We start from the raw sequence: 15,815 nt of genomic DNA, 5'->3' as shown, positions 1-15,815 counted from the left end.
TTCCCTCCTAACCATCCACAAAATGTGGCACCTCTGGAATCTGTGAGCATGCCCAAACCATGTGCTCATTCATGGCGACTTAGTGTGATACGACTTACTGGGCCTAATACTTCCCCTGTGTGTCACAGTTTGTGTGTGTGTGTAAGTGTGGCAGTTTTACAACAGTGACTTGAAGATGAATTATTCACGCCTTACTTCAGCATTATGGTGATCCCTGCTCACAAAGTGTGCAAACACGCACGTCTATGTGTGCGCTAATATGTGTGTGTGCTCACTTGCATGTCTGTGTGGCTGGCTACACACACCTTTCCATCTCTCCTTCTGCAGTCCTATCCATTATCCCCAGCATCTGGCAGCCAAAGCCTGTAAAGAAGACATTTCTCTTGGCAACAGTTTTTTAAAGGCAGTGACACAGGGGACAGCCAACCACAGGAGCCACACATCTTCCAATCTACATGCATACTGAGAACTGCTTGCATAACAGAACCACCCCAATCTCCCTCTCTCGCTCTCTCTCAAAATGCACACAAGTTCTTTCTGCATGTCTCACACACACACACACACACACACACACACACACACACACACACACACACACACACAATACTACTCCCACCCACCCATGTCTCTCTGCAATATACTCACCCAAGCTTTGAGGGCTAATCACTTCCAGAGCCAGAGCTGTCCTGCTAACTGTGCCAGCAGCCTTTCAGTACATTTTGCATCCTAAAACGTTCCTTCTGGCCCCTAAATGAGTATTGTGTGAGTGTAATACATGAGCTGGGTGAGTTACACTGCAGAAGCCGTGAGTGCTGTGATTTTATGTACAAATGTGTTTAATTTAGTGACATTAAATGCTGCATGTTGTTGACATGGGCAATGTCCAAAGTGTAAAGTTAAATTATGAAAATTGCTGCGTAATGTCATCATTTGGGATGCTACCACTATCAACAAATTCCAAAAGGGCATTAAACCCTCAACACTGCCTTGCATAGGAGACTATTGAAAGATTAATTGCACCCTGAGTGCACCTGGATGTGCCCTAGGTTGACACTCGGCTGCTGAAAAATAAACTCATTCTTTGTGTAATAGAGATGGCACAATAAGTACATTCATTAATATCATGTGCATATTGCAGCCCATTCAGGGAAAAGCTGCAGTTAGCAGATTCTCTGAACAGCAAGCATGTTGGGACACATCTTTGTTTAGCTTGGCTGCTAGTCATAACGTCTTCTGGCATCTGGATCTTCTAAAAGACAAATGGGTGTGTAGGCTTGATAGAATAATTGTTCCGATTTTGATAGGCTACCAGCTACAAATTTGTTTAGCAGCCAGAAAGTTTCCTTCGTAAATCATCTGGGATATAAACACGTTTGTTTGATTACAGCTTGATTCACTTTTTTGAAGATAGACGAATGAGGTGGCTTATGAAGTACTGTGCAGTAGAGGGGCAGATGTAAGTCAAGTGAATTATACACAGTTTTATCCACGCATTAGTCCAGGTATAAATGAGTGCAAGTGCTCACCTGTGTTTGCACTGCAGGGGTCTGGAGATTTCTTCAGGGGGTCCCCTGCCTTGTTTATAATGGACTTCGGTCCCCTGAGACTCTTCCTTCTTCGTCTTCATCTTCAAGGTTGTACAGGATTTGGCATGCTCCCCTGAGTCCCTGGAGAAGGAATTATAATGACAGGAGATATTTATTGCCCTTGGGAAATACGACCTGTGTTTTTGACCTATTCTAACTGTTTATGAGTTAGCTCTGAGGAAAGGGTGCTCCACACAAACAGTCAGCCCTGCTGGGATTTGAACCCATAACCTTCTTGAGACAATAATGCTAACTAATGAGCCAATGAGTCAACCATTTCAAGATGAATACATTACAGGTTTTATAACAGATATCAAATGTTACCTTCGAACATTTTCTACAGCGGCCTACATTTTCCCAAAGTCTCCAAATTAACCTTCATGTGGAGTGCAGAGGAAAGCTGCAGCAAGAACCTACAGTAAGAATAGGCTAAATACATAAGTGGCCCTGTGTTGCAGTTATTGTGAGTTTTTACTGCTGTGTAGTCTCAGGTCATCACTGATCTTGCGTAGTGCTGCCTTAAGACAATACCGAGGGCACAAAGACCCCTCAAAAATCAAGCAAGCGTCAAGGAGCAGCGCTGACTTGGAAATTGTAAACGGCTGCCATCTTGTGGAATAAGGTTCTAATTACAAACTTTAAGTTGGCTCAAACAAAACAAACTTCACCTGTTATTTACACAGAATGAGGCGAACACAGGCTACAAAGGAAGATGCATTGCTGAGTTTTTTAACCTAACTGTTACTTTACTTGTTATTTTAGGCAGGAAAAATGAGTTTTAGGTTAACGTTAGCCAGTTAGTAGTCTCAGAGTGCCCTAACGTTATCTTAACTGCTAAGTGAGGAAATCCTGATATCCATGTTCAGCACAGGGTTAACTTTAGTCTATCGGAAAATGAATGAAAAGACTTAACGTTACATGGCAATACAATGACGTGACGTTAAGCTAACCGCTGTTAAATGAGCAGTTGATAAGAGTAAAGTAGCTTAACGGTTACCTGAAGCTTCGAATCAAGTTCTAACGAACTCGTAACGTCAGCGTTACGTGAATGCAACAGTTATGCTAACGTTAGCAGGTAACGTATGCACCTTGAAGCAGTTTTAAAACAGAGGAAGTATCAAATTCTGGGTAAATTAAAGTTAAATCGATTCTGAACACAAATTGTTCACAAAGTCTTTGTCAGGATCCTGCTCAGATTCAAGATTCATTGATAAGTTTAAAATATAGTTACTCAGTGATTGACAATAGTCCTTCTCAGAGTCCAGATGTTCCGATTTAAATACTCGGAACAAGTTGAATGAGCAGTTGAATGATACGATCCCTCACTCCATACCAGTTGGTGGCTGCAAAGCAGTATTTCCTTGTTTGCCAACCGCAAGAAAGTAGAAGAAGAACACGACGACTGAGAAGAAGAAGAAGAAGAAGAAGAAGCAACAGAAGCAGAAGCAGTGGAGGAGAAAACAAAACAAGTAAGGACCTCTAACACAGTTTAAGACAGAGACGGGCTGGTTTCATGGTCGACAATGTGCAGCTGTGTTTAGTGTACAAGTTCTCAACCAGTGTTTGTTGATGTAACGTTGGACAAGATATCGGGTCATTTGTTCACGTTTCTGTAACTTAATAAATAACTTATAGACCAAAAACAATGATATGTTATAACAATGACCACCTGTGAGTAAAATGAAATTCAAATCCTTTATTCTTGGTCATCTGTATCAATTAACTGATCAGAAATGAAAATAAAAAACTAGACTTTTTAACTGTCTGGTTTAAGTTTGGGGATAAAAGGGCCATACTGCTGTTTTTGCATGTTTAGCCCATTAATTACAAATCGCATACAGTTTTTATACAACAACTACTTTACTACTTTACTACAATTACTACAACCTTTTGATATGTACCTCTGAAGCAGCCACTTGCTACAGATGACAGTATCACTGATTAACCTATCTATACTTTCTTTGATGAATCAATTGATTGATTCGTTTATAAAATGTCAGGAAATAGTTAAAAGTGGCCATTATAATTTCACATTTCCTGAGGTGACATCTTCAGCACTCCAAAACCCAAATATATTCAATTTACAATGATGTAAAATAGAGAAAAGCAGCACATCCTAACACCTGACAACGCGGCTTTGGGCTCTGTTTGTCAACCAACCTGGATTCTCAGATGTCTGAACTTCCCGCTAGAACTTGAGTGCACTGGCTCAAAGTAGTCTTTGCTTTCAAGTGCCGTATCAAACAACAGCAACGTAAAAGTATCAAGTCTTTGGAGATTGATTTTTACACCGTACAGAAATAAATGCAAAGCTGGGGCTTCATTGAAAATAAAATAGAACAATAAAAAAAACTTATACTTGGAAATTAGTCAAATATAATGCAGTAGTGATGTGTAAATTGGGTAAAACGTGCAAAAACAAACAAATTAGAGAATCCAACAGAGGAGCATGCCCTCTGAAAGCTTCCTGTTGAAGACAGGTGATAGACAATTCTTTGTAACTGTAAATTCACAACTCAAACTCATATTCACATAGGGATTGCAAGCAGATTATTTCCTCAGAATTGTAAAAGCTGCACATACCACAAGTACGCACGTTTCTCAAGACGTGCCAAATCCTCAAATTAGCTTTAATGATTCAAATGCAATGTGTGCATTGCTTTGTTTCACAGCAGACTGCTTTCATCCTATGAAAATGTGAAAGAAAACATTTTTCTTCACAATTTTTAAAGGCAGTGACAGCCAGACTGAAAAATGGCAAACCCAAACAGAAGCAGTGCATTGGGTGGGGATGTTAATGTGGTATTTTCGTGAGCTGTTTACATCAAGGCTGCAAATAAAAATAAGAAAATCTAGTGACTGCTGCATTAAGAAGTGGTTTTGAATTGAACATTTAGTCAAGGGTAAGAAAATTGCCAGAATACCCTGATTATTAAAATGAAAACACATCGTAGACCTCTCCTTCAGTACACCATGCTTTCTTGCCTTCATCAGGGTGGCGATGGCTGCACTGAAGCATACATATTTGTATATATTTATTTAAATGCAGCCGTCATAAATATTAAGAATTTCTGTAAGGGAACTGATAAATCGCCAAAACAACTTTGCACTAAGTTTAACAGTTGTGTGCATGGGGAGGCAAAACAATAACAACACTTCCACGACTATGCACATCTCAATAAACAGGTTAATCATTTGCACATACAGTGACTTTTGCACACATTGCGATTATTTGTGCTGTTGAATGTTGTCATCCACTGCAGGGTTGGCTTTATTCGTGTACTTTTTGAATTGCACCTGGAATTTGTATGTGGGAGCAGCCAAAACAGATTTTCCGTTGCAGAGGGGAGAAAAAAAAGGTCAAAACTAACCTGAAAACCTGAAACAGACACAACAAAGAACGGTCTGTCATGTAGGACAAAAGGTCATGTGAATATAAAGCAGTCTAAGCTTGAAGTTGGCCCCGTTCAGTGCTCGTTGTTTTTTTAGGTTGTATGTCAAATGTGTTTCTCAGAAGAAATACACTGCTTACCTGTATGTCTGAAGTCTAAACATTCAGTATAGACAGCGCAAAAATGTTAAATACTTTTTCAGATTTACTAAAGTGACACTTTATGTATAGACTGTATATTGTTTTTCCTTGCTTACAAGATACAGCATGTGTTTTCTGTGACAAACTAATTTGAAAGTTGTAATTATTTATTTAAGATGTAAAATTAAATTGAAAATGTGAACATGGTGCTGAATGGGAGGGTCATTTATGGACAGCTCTGGTCTCTAGTTCGTCTGGTCTGTGTTTTGTGTGTGCGGGAGCAATTGTTGTACATATTTGTGATGTGTTTTGATGTATTTACTATGTTTTATTTTCAAGCCTGTGTGTGTTCTGTGTGTTGCCTAGCTTGGGAACCCGACGAACCTGCGAGCTCATGTTTTATTTGCTCTGGCAGATGCGAATTGGTCTGGCGATGTCAGGCTATGTATTACCTGGCTGACAAATCGCCCCTAAGGGACAATAAAGTTAAAGCTGAAAGTTTCAAGACAAAATAAATTATTGGGCTTCCATTACAGCATCCAATACTTACACTGGACTTTGTCTTCAATGATGCTGGACAGGACAGAATGTAATTATTAATCATTTATTTGCAATTAAGTTTTTTTTTAATCTTCTAAACCTAATATCCTGAACTTAAAAAACATCCTTAAATGATCCTCACATTCGATGCTCTATGTTCACATTATTTGATCTTCCTATACTCTACAATCCACATCCGAGATTTATCCGCTTTTGTCAAATCGAGTTACTATAATTTTGAATGATAAGTGGTTAAGTGTCAAAACTTGTGATCTGCTCGACATAACATATCCATTTTTCAATACTGCAGATACTTTTCAGCGACTTAATTAAGCTATGATGAATCATGGGGAAATGATTATTGTTTGGCAAAATGTTGAAATTATGTACACTATGTGCTGCAGATACTTTAAGCTGGGAATTTGTGTAACTTTTGTTAAATCACATTAAGTAACACTGGAATATTTGTTCCAACTGTTTTTAGTCTCCAGGGGTTCATATGCAATATAAACCTTTCTCTTATTGTTAACTAAATATATCATACAGGTTACAGGTGGCTACCCAGATCTTAAATGTCAATTCTTTACATCCTAATATCTGACATGGACTGATGGACATGGTTGTGTAAATTAAAAATCTAGAGGAATGGTGTGAATCCTTTATTTCTACTCAACTTTAACTGTTAATTGAAAGATGCAGTTTCTTAGTAGTAGTAAGCACAGTTAAAGAGATAGAATATGATCAGTATATCTATGGAGCAATTTCCCGTGAGACCCTGCAAAGCCTGTATGATGTAGAACTTTAAAAGTTATTTTTGTGAAATACATACTTAAATATGTAGTCTTGTTCTTTTGTATTGTCACGCAGGAGACAGCAAGAAACTCAACTCTTAATGTATCGCGAGTGAACAATAAGCACATAGATGTTGATGCCATCATAGTCAAACTAGAGAAAATCACTTTTACAATAAACTTAACTTTATTGACAGTAAAAAGTTTTGAGAATATCGAGGGGCACGCATTTGTAACTGCAAGAACATCTTGGAAAGCAACATGACTTTTTGAAATACAGTAATGAGGCAGTTGTACATCTTTAACTTTGAGGTAAAGTGTTTTGTCATGTTACGTCATTCACAAAATATCGTATAACATTGAAAAGTCCACACAAGGAGACAAAAACCCATGCCTCATTTTCACTTCTTGAAATTACTTCACATTTCAAAAAATAATTCACAATTCAGGGAAAAGCAGAAAATGACAAGCACACATGCTATATTCCATTCACACACACTTCTCTACTTATCAAACCAAGTGCATTTTTAGATCACTTTTTTTCTCAAACTGTTTCAAGTATATTTTTTGCTTGCGATCAAAGGAAATTAAGTTAAACTATGAAGCAGCAAACCCACAATAACAAGTAAGAATACTGAGTTTGGTCTCATTCGTGTTCCCAATATTAACATTATCAGATAACTCACCATACTGTAGCAATAAGGTTTTTGGGTGCTATAAAGAAGCAGGAGGTAACATTTCATGGACTTGAGGAATATGCTGGATAAGATTTGGAATATAGCTGATTAAATACACCAAGGCTGAAACAAACGACACTAAATAGATAATCACAAGTGATAACTGAACAGATCCAAACTGATTTGTTAATTAATTTTTAAATAATTCATTTGTTAATCCACTTACATTATGCAAATAGTTTAAAATCTCTGCAAAAACCGCAAAAGAATTGTTTTAGTTGAACTGATGTTTAACTCTCAGTCACACATTGCAGCAAACTTGAGTGTCGACGGCAGAACCAGTGCAACGCTGTGGGCTTCTGTAGAAGGCTGGCTCCATTTAAAAAAATACACTGGTGTTGCAAATTAGATGATCAATTATTGTGAGTACTATGCGATTTATCAGTGCAGTAGAACAATCACAGGAAAAAAAATTGTAAAGCCATCAAGTGCTTCGGCAAAGATGTTCATATATAAGCAGGAAACCTAAAAGTGCAATCCTGTATAGGTGTAGCACCCTGGGCCATCTCAGTCAGGCTCTTACTGTACACTACATGGCTCGTGGTCTGATCTGCACCAGTATTCTAAGGCTCACTTTAAAATCCAAAAACCTATTTTACATCTGAGCCCTGAACGCCCCGTTTCAGGTGAATGTTTTTCAAGTGAATTTTTTCCTTCATGATTTTGCTTTGTCCTGATAGTCTCGCTGTGCAGCTGCACATATTCTCTCTTCTGAGGTGACTTCACACACTATGGAACCATGCTGTAAACAATGTATTCCTGCAGCAGTACGCAGGAGTTAAGGCAATCCATTTCTGTGCTTCGTCTGTGACAAAAGCTCCTCCCAAACCCAGAGGCACAAAGCTCTCAGTGCATATTAAGCTTACCTGACACACTCCACAAAATACCCTCTTCAACCACAAAAACAAAGCTCTTAGTGCATACTAAGCATACCAAATATAATTCTTAAAATGTACATGCTTTTCTTAACTGCCTGTGCACATGACCCTTCAAAAGTGCTAACTAAATCACTTAGCAAAAGATGGCTAGTCAAGATTTTTGAGCACCAGTTCCCCTCCATTTTTTTAAGTTAAGAGGAAATCCCCAAAGAAGGCACTTTTGAAGCAAAACCAGCAGTTTTGCCAGATGATTTTGATATGGGAGTGCAATCAATCATAGAATGTAATTTGCCTCCACTAAACTTTAAATGTTGCGGTGAAAAGATTTTTCACTCGCGTCTGCTTTAGTTTCATAAATATTCTCACAATAAAAACACAAATCCTTTTACTGACACTATGGATTTAAAGCAACTTATCTGGTGCAGAACAAACGTGAGCCCACAACTTTAGAGAGTCAACACATCCTGACCACTGTCCCCTCTCCTCAGCCCACCTGATGCTCTCCGCGGCTGATGTGGGACGAGAACTCGTAGCGGTCCTGGCTGCGGTGGCCACAGATGTTGCACTCGAAGGGTTGGTGGAAGCCGTGACAACCCATATGGATGGTGAACATGACGTGGTCCAGGAAGAGGATGCGACAGTGCCGGCAGTAGAAGGAGCGCACTGGGCGGCCATCCCTGTCTAACACCTGCACAGTCTCCCTGGAAGAAAGGAGTGTGCCAGGGCTCCTCTTTATTGTGTTGGGGGGTACAGGACAAGCTCTCTCCCACTCTGGGTCTAAGTCTTTGGCCTGGCTGGGGCTGGAAGTGGGATGGCTGCGGGGCAGTGTTAGGGTTTGGTAGTGGAGGTGGTGGTTGTTGGAGGTACTTGTCGGGGCTGTAGCCCTTGTGCTCTGCTCTTCTGCTGTGCTCTCTGTGTCTGTAGAGTCGGGGCAGCCGTTGGGCGAGGCGGTGTGGCTGTGGGCTGAGGGTTGGTCATCGCGGCCTTCGCCTGCCTCCCGCCCAGCCAGGCCGGGAGGCATTGCTGTCGGCCCACCTCCACCATGGGCTCGGGGGCCCTGAGGAGTCATGTTGCTGTTGATGGAGCCCATACCTGTGCGTACCGACAGGAAGGCAGGAGGGAGCGCAGGCGGCTCATGGTTCTCCCCTTTACCTCTGCCGCCTCGGAGATGTGAACCAGCCAACCCAGCAGAGTCCCCAGAGGGCTGAGAGATCATGAGGTCCCCCTCCTTCTCAGAGCCAGAGGACAATTCGTAAGGTGCTTCAGGTAGGTCAAGGTGCATGTGCTTTTCACCTATGAAAAGGATTTATTAGTAATAAACAATGTTAAAGATGGAGGGTCTTCTGGATTGACTTCATCTGCTCCATCTGGACCATTTTCATGGAGCAACATGGACCAAAAATTTTTATGATGCCAGACCAGGTACTTTATCAGCCCCTTATCAAGCTATATCATTATTATTGTATAATTGAAATTAATAATTGAATGGGTATGTGTAATAGGTTAACAAAAACAGCTTGTCATATTAAGAAAAACTCACCCAAAAACTTCTGTGGTGTTGACCTCTTGCGTTTGGTGATGCTAATAGCCAGTCTGTCCACACACTGGATTCTTTCATTGGATGTCTGGAGCACAGGTTTAGTAATTGTCTCCATATTTACTGACTCCTCACCTGCGAACAAAAAGCCCTGTGTCATCAATATACTGACTAAGTCACTATGTGTATAAATATGTTAAACTTGCTTTATTCAATCTATTGCATTTACAATCATGCAGAAACCTGCAGGCGTATTGTCTATAAAAGTTAGTGGGTGTCATGTTTGTGTGATGTGTTACCCTGTGCTGTCTTTGTGTTGACTGCTGTCTGGTGGTCCAGACTCTTCAGATAACTATGGCAGCGCTCCAGATGTTCCTCCAGTGTGCTCTGTTGTTTGTAGCTGCGACTACAGTAGCTGCACTTGAACGGTTTTCCCACCGTTGGAGAAGAAACTGCAATTCAGAGAATAAAATGTTTCTTCCTAGATCAACAAAATGGCCAAAATGTCACCCCCGACGACAGATACTGTTGCTCGAATGAACGAGAAATAGCATGTAAACTACTATAATGGTGTTGTTTATTTCTATGTTTGTGGGAGGGGATTTTTATAGAAAATAACTTCTTATAAGCTACGTTTGAGAGAATGGATTTCCCCATTGATTGGCAATTCCTGAAATTGTTCAATGTTGCTTGCCCGTGACGACAGAAAAACGCCTAAACCTTCACCGCAACGTTTCATCTCGGCAAAGCATCGGAAAGACTGACGTCAATTCGCTGAAATCCAGTTTGCAAGAATCTTTTCTTCGAAAATGAACCCTGAGACCCGCAGAGATCCACCTAGATCTACTGTACCATGTCTGTATGTGAACACCTGTTGAATATGTGTTCACAAATTGAAAGCACCAGCAGGATTTCCTGTTTTCACAAAATGGTAAATGTCATATTTTGTCGTGTTTTACAGTACATTGTGGTAAAGAAGACCGATTTCCTCTGAGCTTCACAGAAGGGGGAAATGGACCATTCTAATGAATCCCCACTTCTACCGCTTACCGTTGTTGCATGCATTATACCTCATCGCAATAAGGAATAATATTGTTCTGGAATAACTGCATCCATCAGGTTCAATAACTGAATAGGTACATTTATGAAAAATCGCTTCATGCTGTTGTTTGATGTGTTAGGTACTATTGTATTGCTCTTAAAGCTCACTGATTTTACCTGCATGTGTGCGTAGATGTCCAGCCAGGGCGTCTCTCCGGCGACAAGCATAGTTGCAGACGGGACATTTGAAAGGCTTTTCTCCCGAATGTAACTTGATGTGGCGCAACAAGTTCCCCTTCTGGGTGAAGGAAGCTCCACACTGGTTACAGTGGAACGGCCTCTCACCTATGAACACATGGATGGACTTTAGACTTTGGATTTTAGAGGTGAATCATCTGAATTATTGCCTTTATGTAATGATATTTAGGATAATGATACATTTTGTCCATTAACTGTACTTGTCTTGCATTGTTATTAACACTGCCTTGCTGGCTTGTTCTCACCTGTGTGGCTACGCTTGTGCACCATCAGCACATTGGGTCCGATGCAGATCATCCCGCACACCTCGCACTGGAGCTTCCCGTTGGGCAGCCGGATAGGTCCTGGTGAAGCGGCGTTCGGACTGGCCATCTCATTGTAAATGCTCACTCTGTCTCTTCCAGCCCCAGTGTACTCAGTGCTCCCTTCTTCCATGGGGTCCCCTCTGTCATCCCTCCTGCTGTCGTCCCTCACAGCCTCTCTGTTCCCTGGCCGTGGAGCACCTGGTGACTCATCATCACTGCACAGCTCAACCTTGATGGAGTTTGCTGTGCAGAGAGAGGACGAGGGAAAAGCACATTTACTTTCATACATAATTGTAATGAAGAATTATATACAGACCATGTGGCCACAGTGAAACAAAGGACTGACAACTGACCACTAAGGGAGCCCTGTGGCGAGGACTGCTGACTGTTTGGAGATCTCGCTGAAGGGCCCTGCAACCCGCCATAAAAATCCTGTTCCGTTGATGACTCTCCTCCATTACCTGAAACACAAATATGTCCACGTTATTTAAGTAAACATTAAAGTCTGGAGACTACACACGAAAGTATAGTAGTTTTTCCTTTTACATATTATCTTACCTTGTGCATATGAGCGTCCATTGCAGTCATCAGCATTCATTCTCTCACCAGATGCCTACAGAAATATGATTTAAAAACAGAAAAGATCCAATTTTCCTAATCTTAGTCACATGAAATGTGTCTAATAATAAGTTCCCTGTAATAAACTAATCTAGTACACTTGGGTTCTACCCTGCTATTTCTGTATTATGTAGATTCTTCAGCACGTGGCCAGCAAATGAATATGAGAGGCTCCACATTTATAGAAAGCTAATGGCCAAGAGTGTCGGAGGAGGAGTTAAAACGACTGGGGGTGGACAAAATAGCTGGAACACCTTACACTCTAAAGCCACAACCCCAAAAACTGCGCTTTTGATTTGAAGCTTTGACACAATCTCAACAAAATTAAATAGTAAGATATTAAGATGAGATCAAACTTCACAGATCCCAGGATCCCACATCATTACAGCAGCACAAGAACCCAAGACCAGAGAGGTAGAGAGGAAAATAATACATATAAGTAGAAAAGATTTAAAACAAAATCCAAATTAGAAAGCTAGATATAGTTGGTTACCCTAACCAGTGTCTATAAATGTATGTGCAAAATCAGCAGTGCAGATAATCCATAGATATATGTGATTATACATATATATTAGGGCTATAGAGCTTCACAAATCGTATAATATTGAATTTTGCTGAGATGAAGTTGTTACGTTCAATTTTCTGTTTTATTGTTAATTGTTCCTATTATTTTGTCCACCCCCTCTGTATACGGCTAATTAAATAATGCGGGAAATTTACTGTAGGTGACATGTTACTCCCCAGCAGGTATGTAGACCACACCAATCTCTTAACACTGGCGGTGCTGAGTTACAACATCTCCAGTCATACAATATGTTGATTTTATGTGATGCTCTATTCAATTTCATAAAAAAAGAGAGAGGTAGGCAAACAGACCCAGATGTACAATGCTGCACCTTTTGCTGAAATGGATGACAACAATGGACAGAGGAGACTATGGAGCTAGCGAGGGGTGGGGGGGCGGAGACAACACATCACAGGGAAAATTAATATCCTGGCATTGGCCGCGCATGGGGAGCAACAGGCGCTGCTGCAGCCGGGAGACGCGCCAGTCACACCAGGGCACGGCGATTAAAAAAGGGACGCGCACCAGCGCCGACCCTCGCCTGACAATCCCTCCTGCCCGACACGGGCGACTGTGCTGTAAAACATACAGCGATACATTTTCAAATAAGTATTATGCCTCTCCATTACATCCGTGACTACTTGTTTAAGCTGCTCGGTGGATTGGGTCCGTTATGGCACCGATCGGCTCGCGGACGGTCGAGACAACGGCGAGACACAACGGCAATGTGTTGCAGGAGTTGCCACTGTCCAAATTGTCCGCATGAACGCAGCTGTCATCCAACATCGAGCACGTCAAACTGGCCTGAGCTATACAATGTTTCTCATGAGCCGTTGCTATGGCACCCGACCACACGACAAATGGCATTCACCCTACCAACTACTCGAAAACATGCCGTACTTCCAAATTAATACCGATGGATGGTCTTACCGAGCGCCGCGGTGAAGTCCACAAGCCTCTTCCTTACCTGGCGACCGATCGGTGTTTTCCTTTTTAACTGTCTGGATAGCTGTTTGTTTTCCCAGGCGACGACAGCATCTCCGGGATTTTTTTTTTTACCTGGGAATCCCAAACAACTTCCGGGCCCATGCTGGGATACAGACCGAATAATTGTACAACAGAGCTCCTGATTCAGTGATTGTCGAATGCATCGATGCATGTCAGCTCCGGATACAGGTGGCAAAAAATGTGGCTTATGCCATGAGAAGAACTCAGAGGCTCAACAGCAGACTGTAGACTGCTGCGCATGAATATAGGTTTTGAGAAATACTGGCTTCAACGTGGTCAGTAAGCCTAGATTTAGTAAAATTATTCATTAAAAAAGTCAGACACTGTTGATGATCAATGCCTCTTCCGGAAATGCTAGTGGAGAATGGAGTAGGCGGGTTATTTTACATTGTCTCTTTCTCTTTAGCGTCTGTCTATATACCTTTATTACACATTTAGTATATCATTTAGTAATTAATTTTGTGTTCACGCTGTGAAAATAAAGGAGAGGTGATTGGCAGTGGTGGTTAAGTGTTTAATAGCAAGCAAGCACACATTAAACACATAAGTAAAATTGTTGTGATGAAATAGTTTATGGTGATGTTACACCGTAGCACCACAAGGTGGCAGCAAACTGTTTTTAGAGACCAACTCTGCCAAGTAACCAATCAGACAGCTGTGAAGTAAAGTGGTAATGTCAACACAATGCAAGTCTCCGTGCATGCTCTTTATTCATGTTCCATGAACAAATAGAGAATAATAACTCAAAAACAATGTGATGTGTGTCCTTGCAACTATTCAGGGAAGTCAGGAAAGAATGAAGGGCAACTACTTGAATCGATTAGGTCTGTGCCGTCGTAGAAGGACCTCATAAGCCTCATGGATCTTCATGAACATTGCCTCAGCATCCTTGCTGGGGTTGTGGTCTGGATGCCATGTCTTGGCCAGCTCCCTATAGCTGCGAGTTATCTCTTCAAGAGAGGATTCTACTTCCAGTGACAATACCTGCAACACAAATATGTCACAGTTTGGAGATTATGCCAGATGCCAGAACATTGACTTTACTCACTGACATACAGTGTACATCTCAAACTATAACTGTCTTAACTTGTCACTTATATAGCCCTTCCAGAGTTATGAGATTGCTCACCTGCAGTGCCTCTTTTTCCACCTCAGTGTACTCTTTGAGCAGTATTTCCAGCACCTTCCTCCAAGCCTCTTCATAGTACCCCCCTCCAGTAACAAAACACAAGATCCGATATGGCATTAAAAGAATGTACTCCACCACACTTCTGAGCCAAGGCAGAAACCAGAAAATATCCAGCAGTGCTGCCACACAGTCAGACAGGTAGTACAGTGTGGCTGTGGTGTTATGGAAAATACAGTAACCCAGCGGGGCAGAGAAGGCCAGCCAGGCGAGACCGAGCCTGTAAAGACGTGGACCTGGACAAAGACAGAAATAAATGTAATTTTAGTAGGCCTTAAAAAATCTGAGAGAAGCAATGTTATTAAGGTGTAAAAGGAAATCAGTAGATATTTTCATATTTGTGAGATCATCTCACCTAGTTCCTGTTTGCTCCCAGGTGTCTGTGGAGGTTTGAACCTGCGGTGCTGCGCAGCAGTGACACTGGCAGCCAGGCTTATAGGGAGAGGCGATAAGGTGCTGCCATAGAATATTGGGGAGGTTATGAGACAGGCAGTCAAAGTTTTTTGGAGATCAGAGGTCTGCTGTCCAACACAGGACACCAGGTGTACCCCTGTACCCACACATAAAGGCAGCACGATCAGGTAGAAGAAACTGAGGGAGTTCAGTCCTATCAGAGCCACGGTGCCAAAGTAGATCCCAACACACACCTGCCCAGCAAATCTGACGGGGCCTACAGACGGAGGGACTGTGGTGGGGGGTCTTTTTCTCTCTTTCTCTGCATCTTGATTGGCCTCACCAACGTATGCAGGAATGCGTATGAACTCTCTGGCCCAGCCAAACCCAAATCCTCCCAGGGTTAACATCCATAACAGAGCATGGCTGTCTCTTCCTAAATACAAATGGTGCAGACCCAAAGGCCCACCTACCACCCAGAGGGCATAGGCTACCATTACACTTTTCACCATCCTTTGCCCTCAGTGGATCAGTCCCTACAGGTGAATATTAGTCATCCTTGATGAGTACCTGCAATGAAGAAACAGAAGAGTGTAGTCTTACCTCCAAGTCAAAACAATGTCAATGTGTTAGTTCTTGACAATCCAGTTTTTTTATTATTTATGCTGTGTTATACTGTTTTCTCTATGATGTGTGTGCTGCTGGTATCTTGGCCGGGACGCTCAAAGGGATGTTTAATCTCTGCGCTCCACTCCCCTGGTTAAATAATATATTATATAAGAGGGATTTATCTTAGCTCATGATGGGCATTGTCATTACGTGATCCAAAACATAGCAGGC

The 15,815-nt window shown here is 41.6% G+C and overlaps 2 protein-coding genes and 1 long non-coding RNA gene across 3 annotated transcripts; 1 reads left to right on the top strand and 2 right to left on the bottom strand.

Annotated features, from left to right (window-relative positions):
- Nucleotides 1–8,490: 8,490 nt before the first annotated feature.
- On the bottom strand, nt 8,491–13,477 carry ikzf4 (IKAROS family zinc finger 4). The gene is given in 9 exon segments (XM_070910383.1): nt 8,491–9,357; nt 9,605–9,736; nt 9,901–10,053; nt 10,820–10,987; nt 11,146–11,448; nt 11,559–11,666; nt 11,764–11,818; nt 13,356–13,442; nt 13,445–13,477. Coding segments are annotated over 9 exon segments (1,848 nt in total). The 3' UTR covers nt 8,491–8,548.
- Nucleotides 10,683–11,722, top strand: LOC139288922 (uncharacterized). The gene is made up of 3 exons (XR_011597450.1): nt 10,683–10,737; nt 10,836–11,028; nt 11,174–11,722. It is a non-coding gene; the product is annotated as an uncharacterized lncRNA (long non-coding RNA).
- A 726-nt stretch (nt 13,478–14,203) lies between the features above and the next one.
- On the bottom strand, nt 14,204–15,487 carry dnajc22 (DnaJ (Hsp40) homolog, subfamily C, member 22). Its single transcript, XM_070911176.1, has 3 exons — nt 14,938–15,487; nt 14,526–14,818; nt 14,204–14,380 (listed from the first exon to the last, which is right to left on the bottom strand). The coding sequence occupies exons 1-3, from the start codon at nt 15,485–15,487 to the stop codon at nt 14,204–14,206; spliced, it is 1,020 nt and encodes a 339-aa protein (XP_070767277.1).
- Between the last annotated feature and the right edge of the window lie 328 nt (nt 15,488–15,815).

This window comes from Enoplosus armatus, chromosome 8 (genome assembly GCF_043641665.1).
Source record: "Enoplosus armatus isolate fEnoArm2 chromosome 8, fEnoArm2.hap1, whole genome shotgun sequence".
Taxonomy (NCBI): Eukaryota; Metazoa; Chordata; class Actinopteri; order Centrarchiformes; family Enoplosidae; genus Enoplosus; species Enoplosus armatus.
The sequence above is the reverse complement of the archived record's forward strand: the minus strand, read 5'-3'. Positions and strand labels throughout refer to the sequence as shown.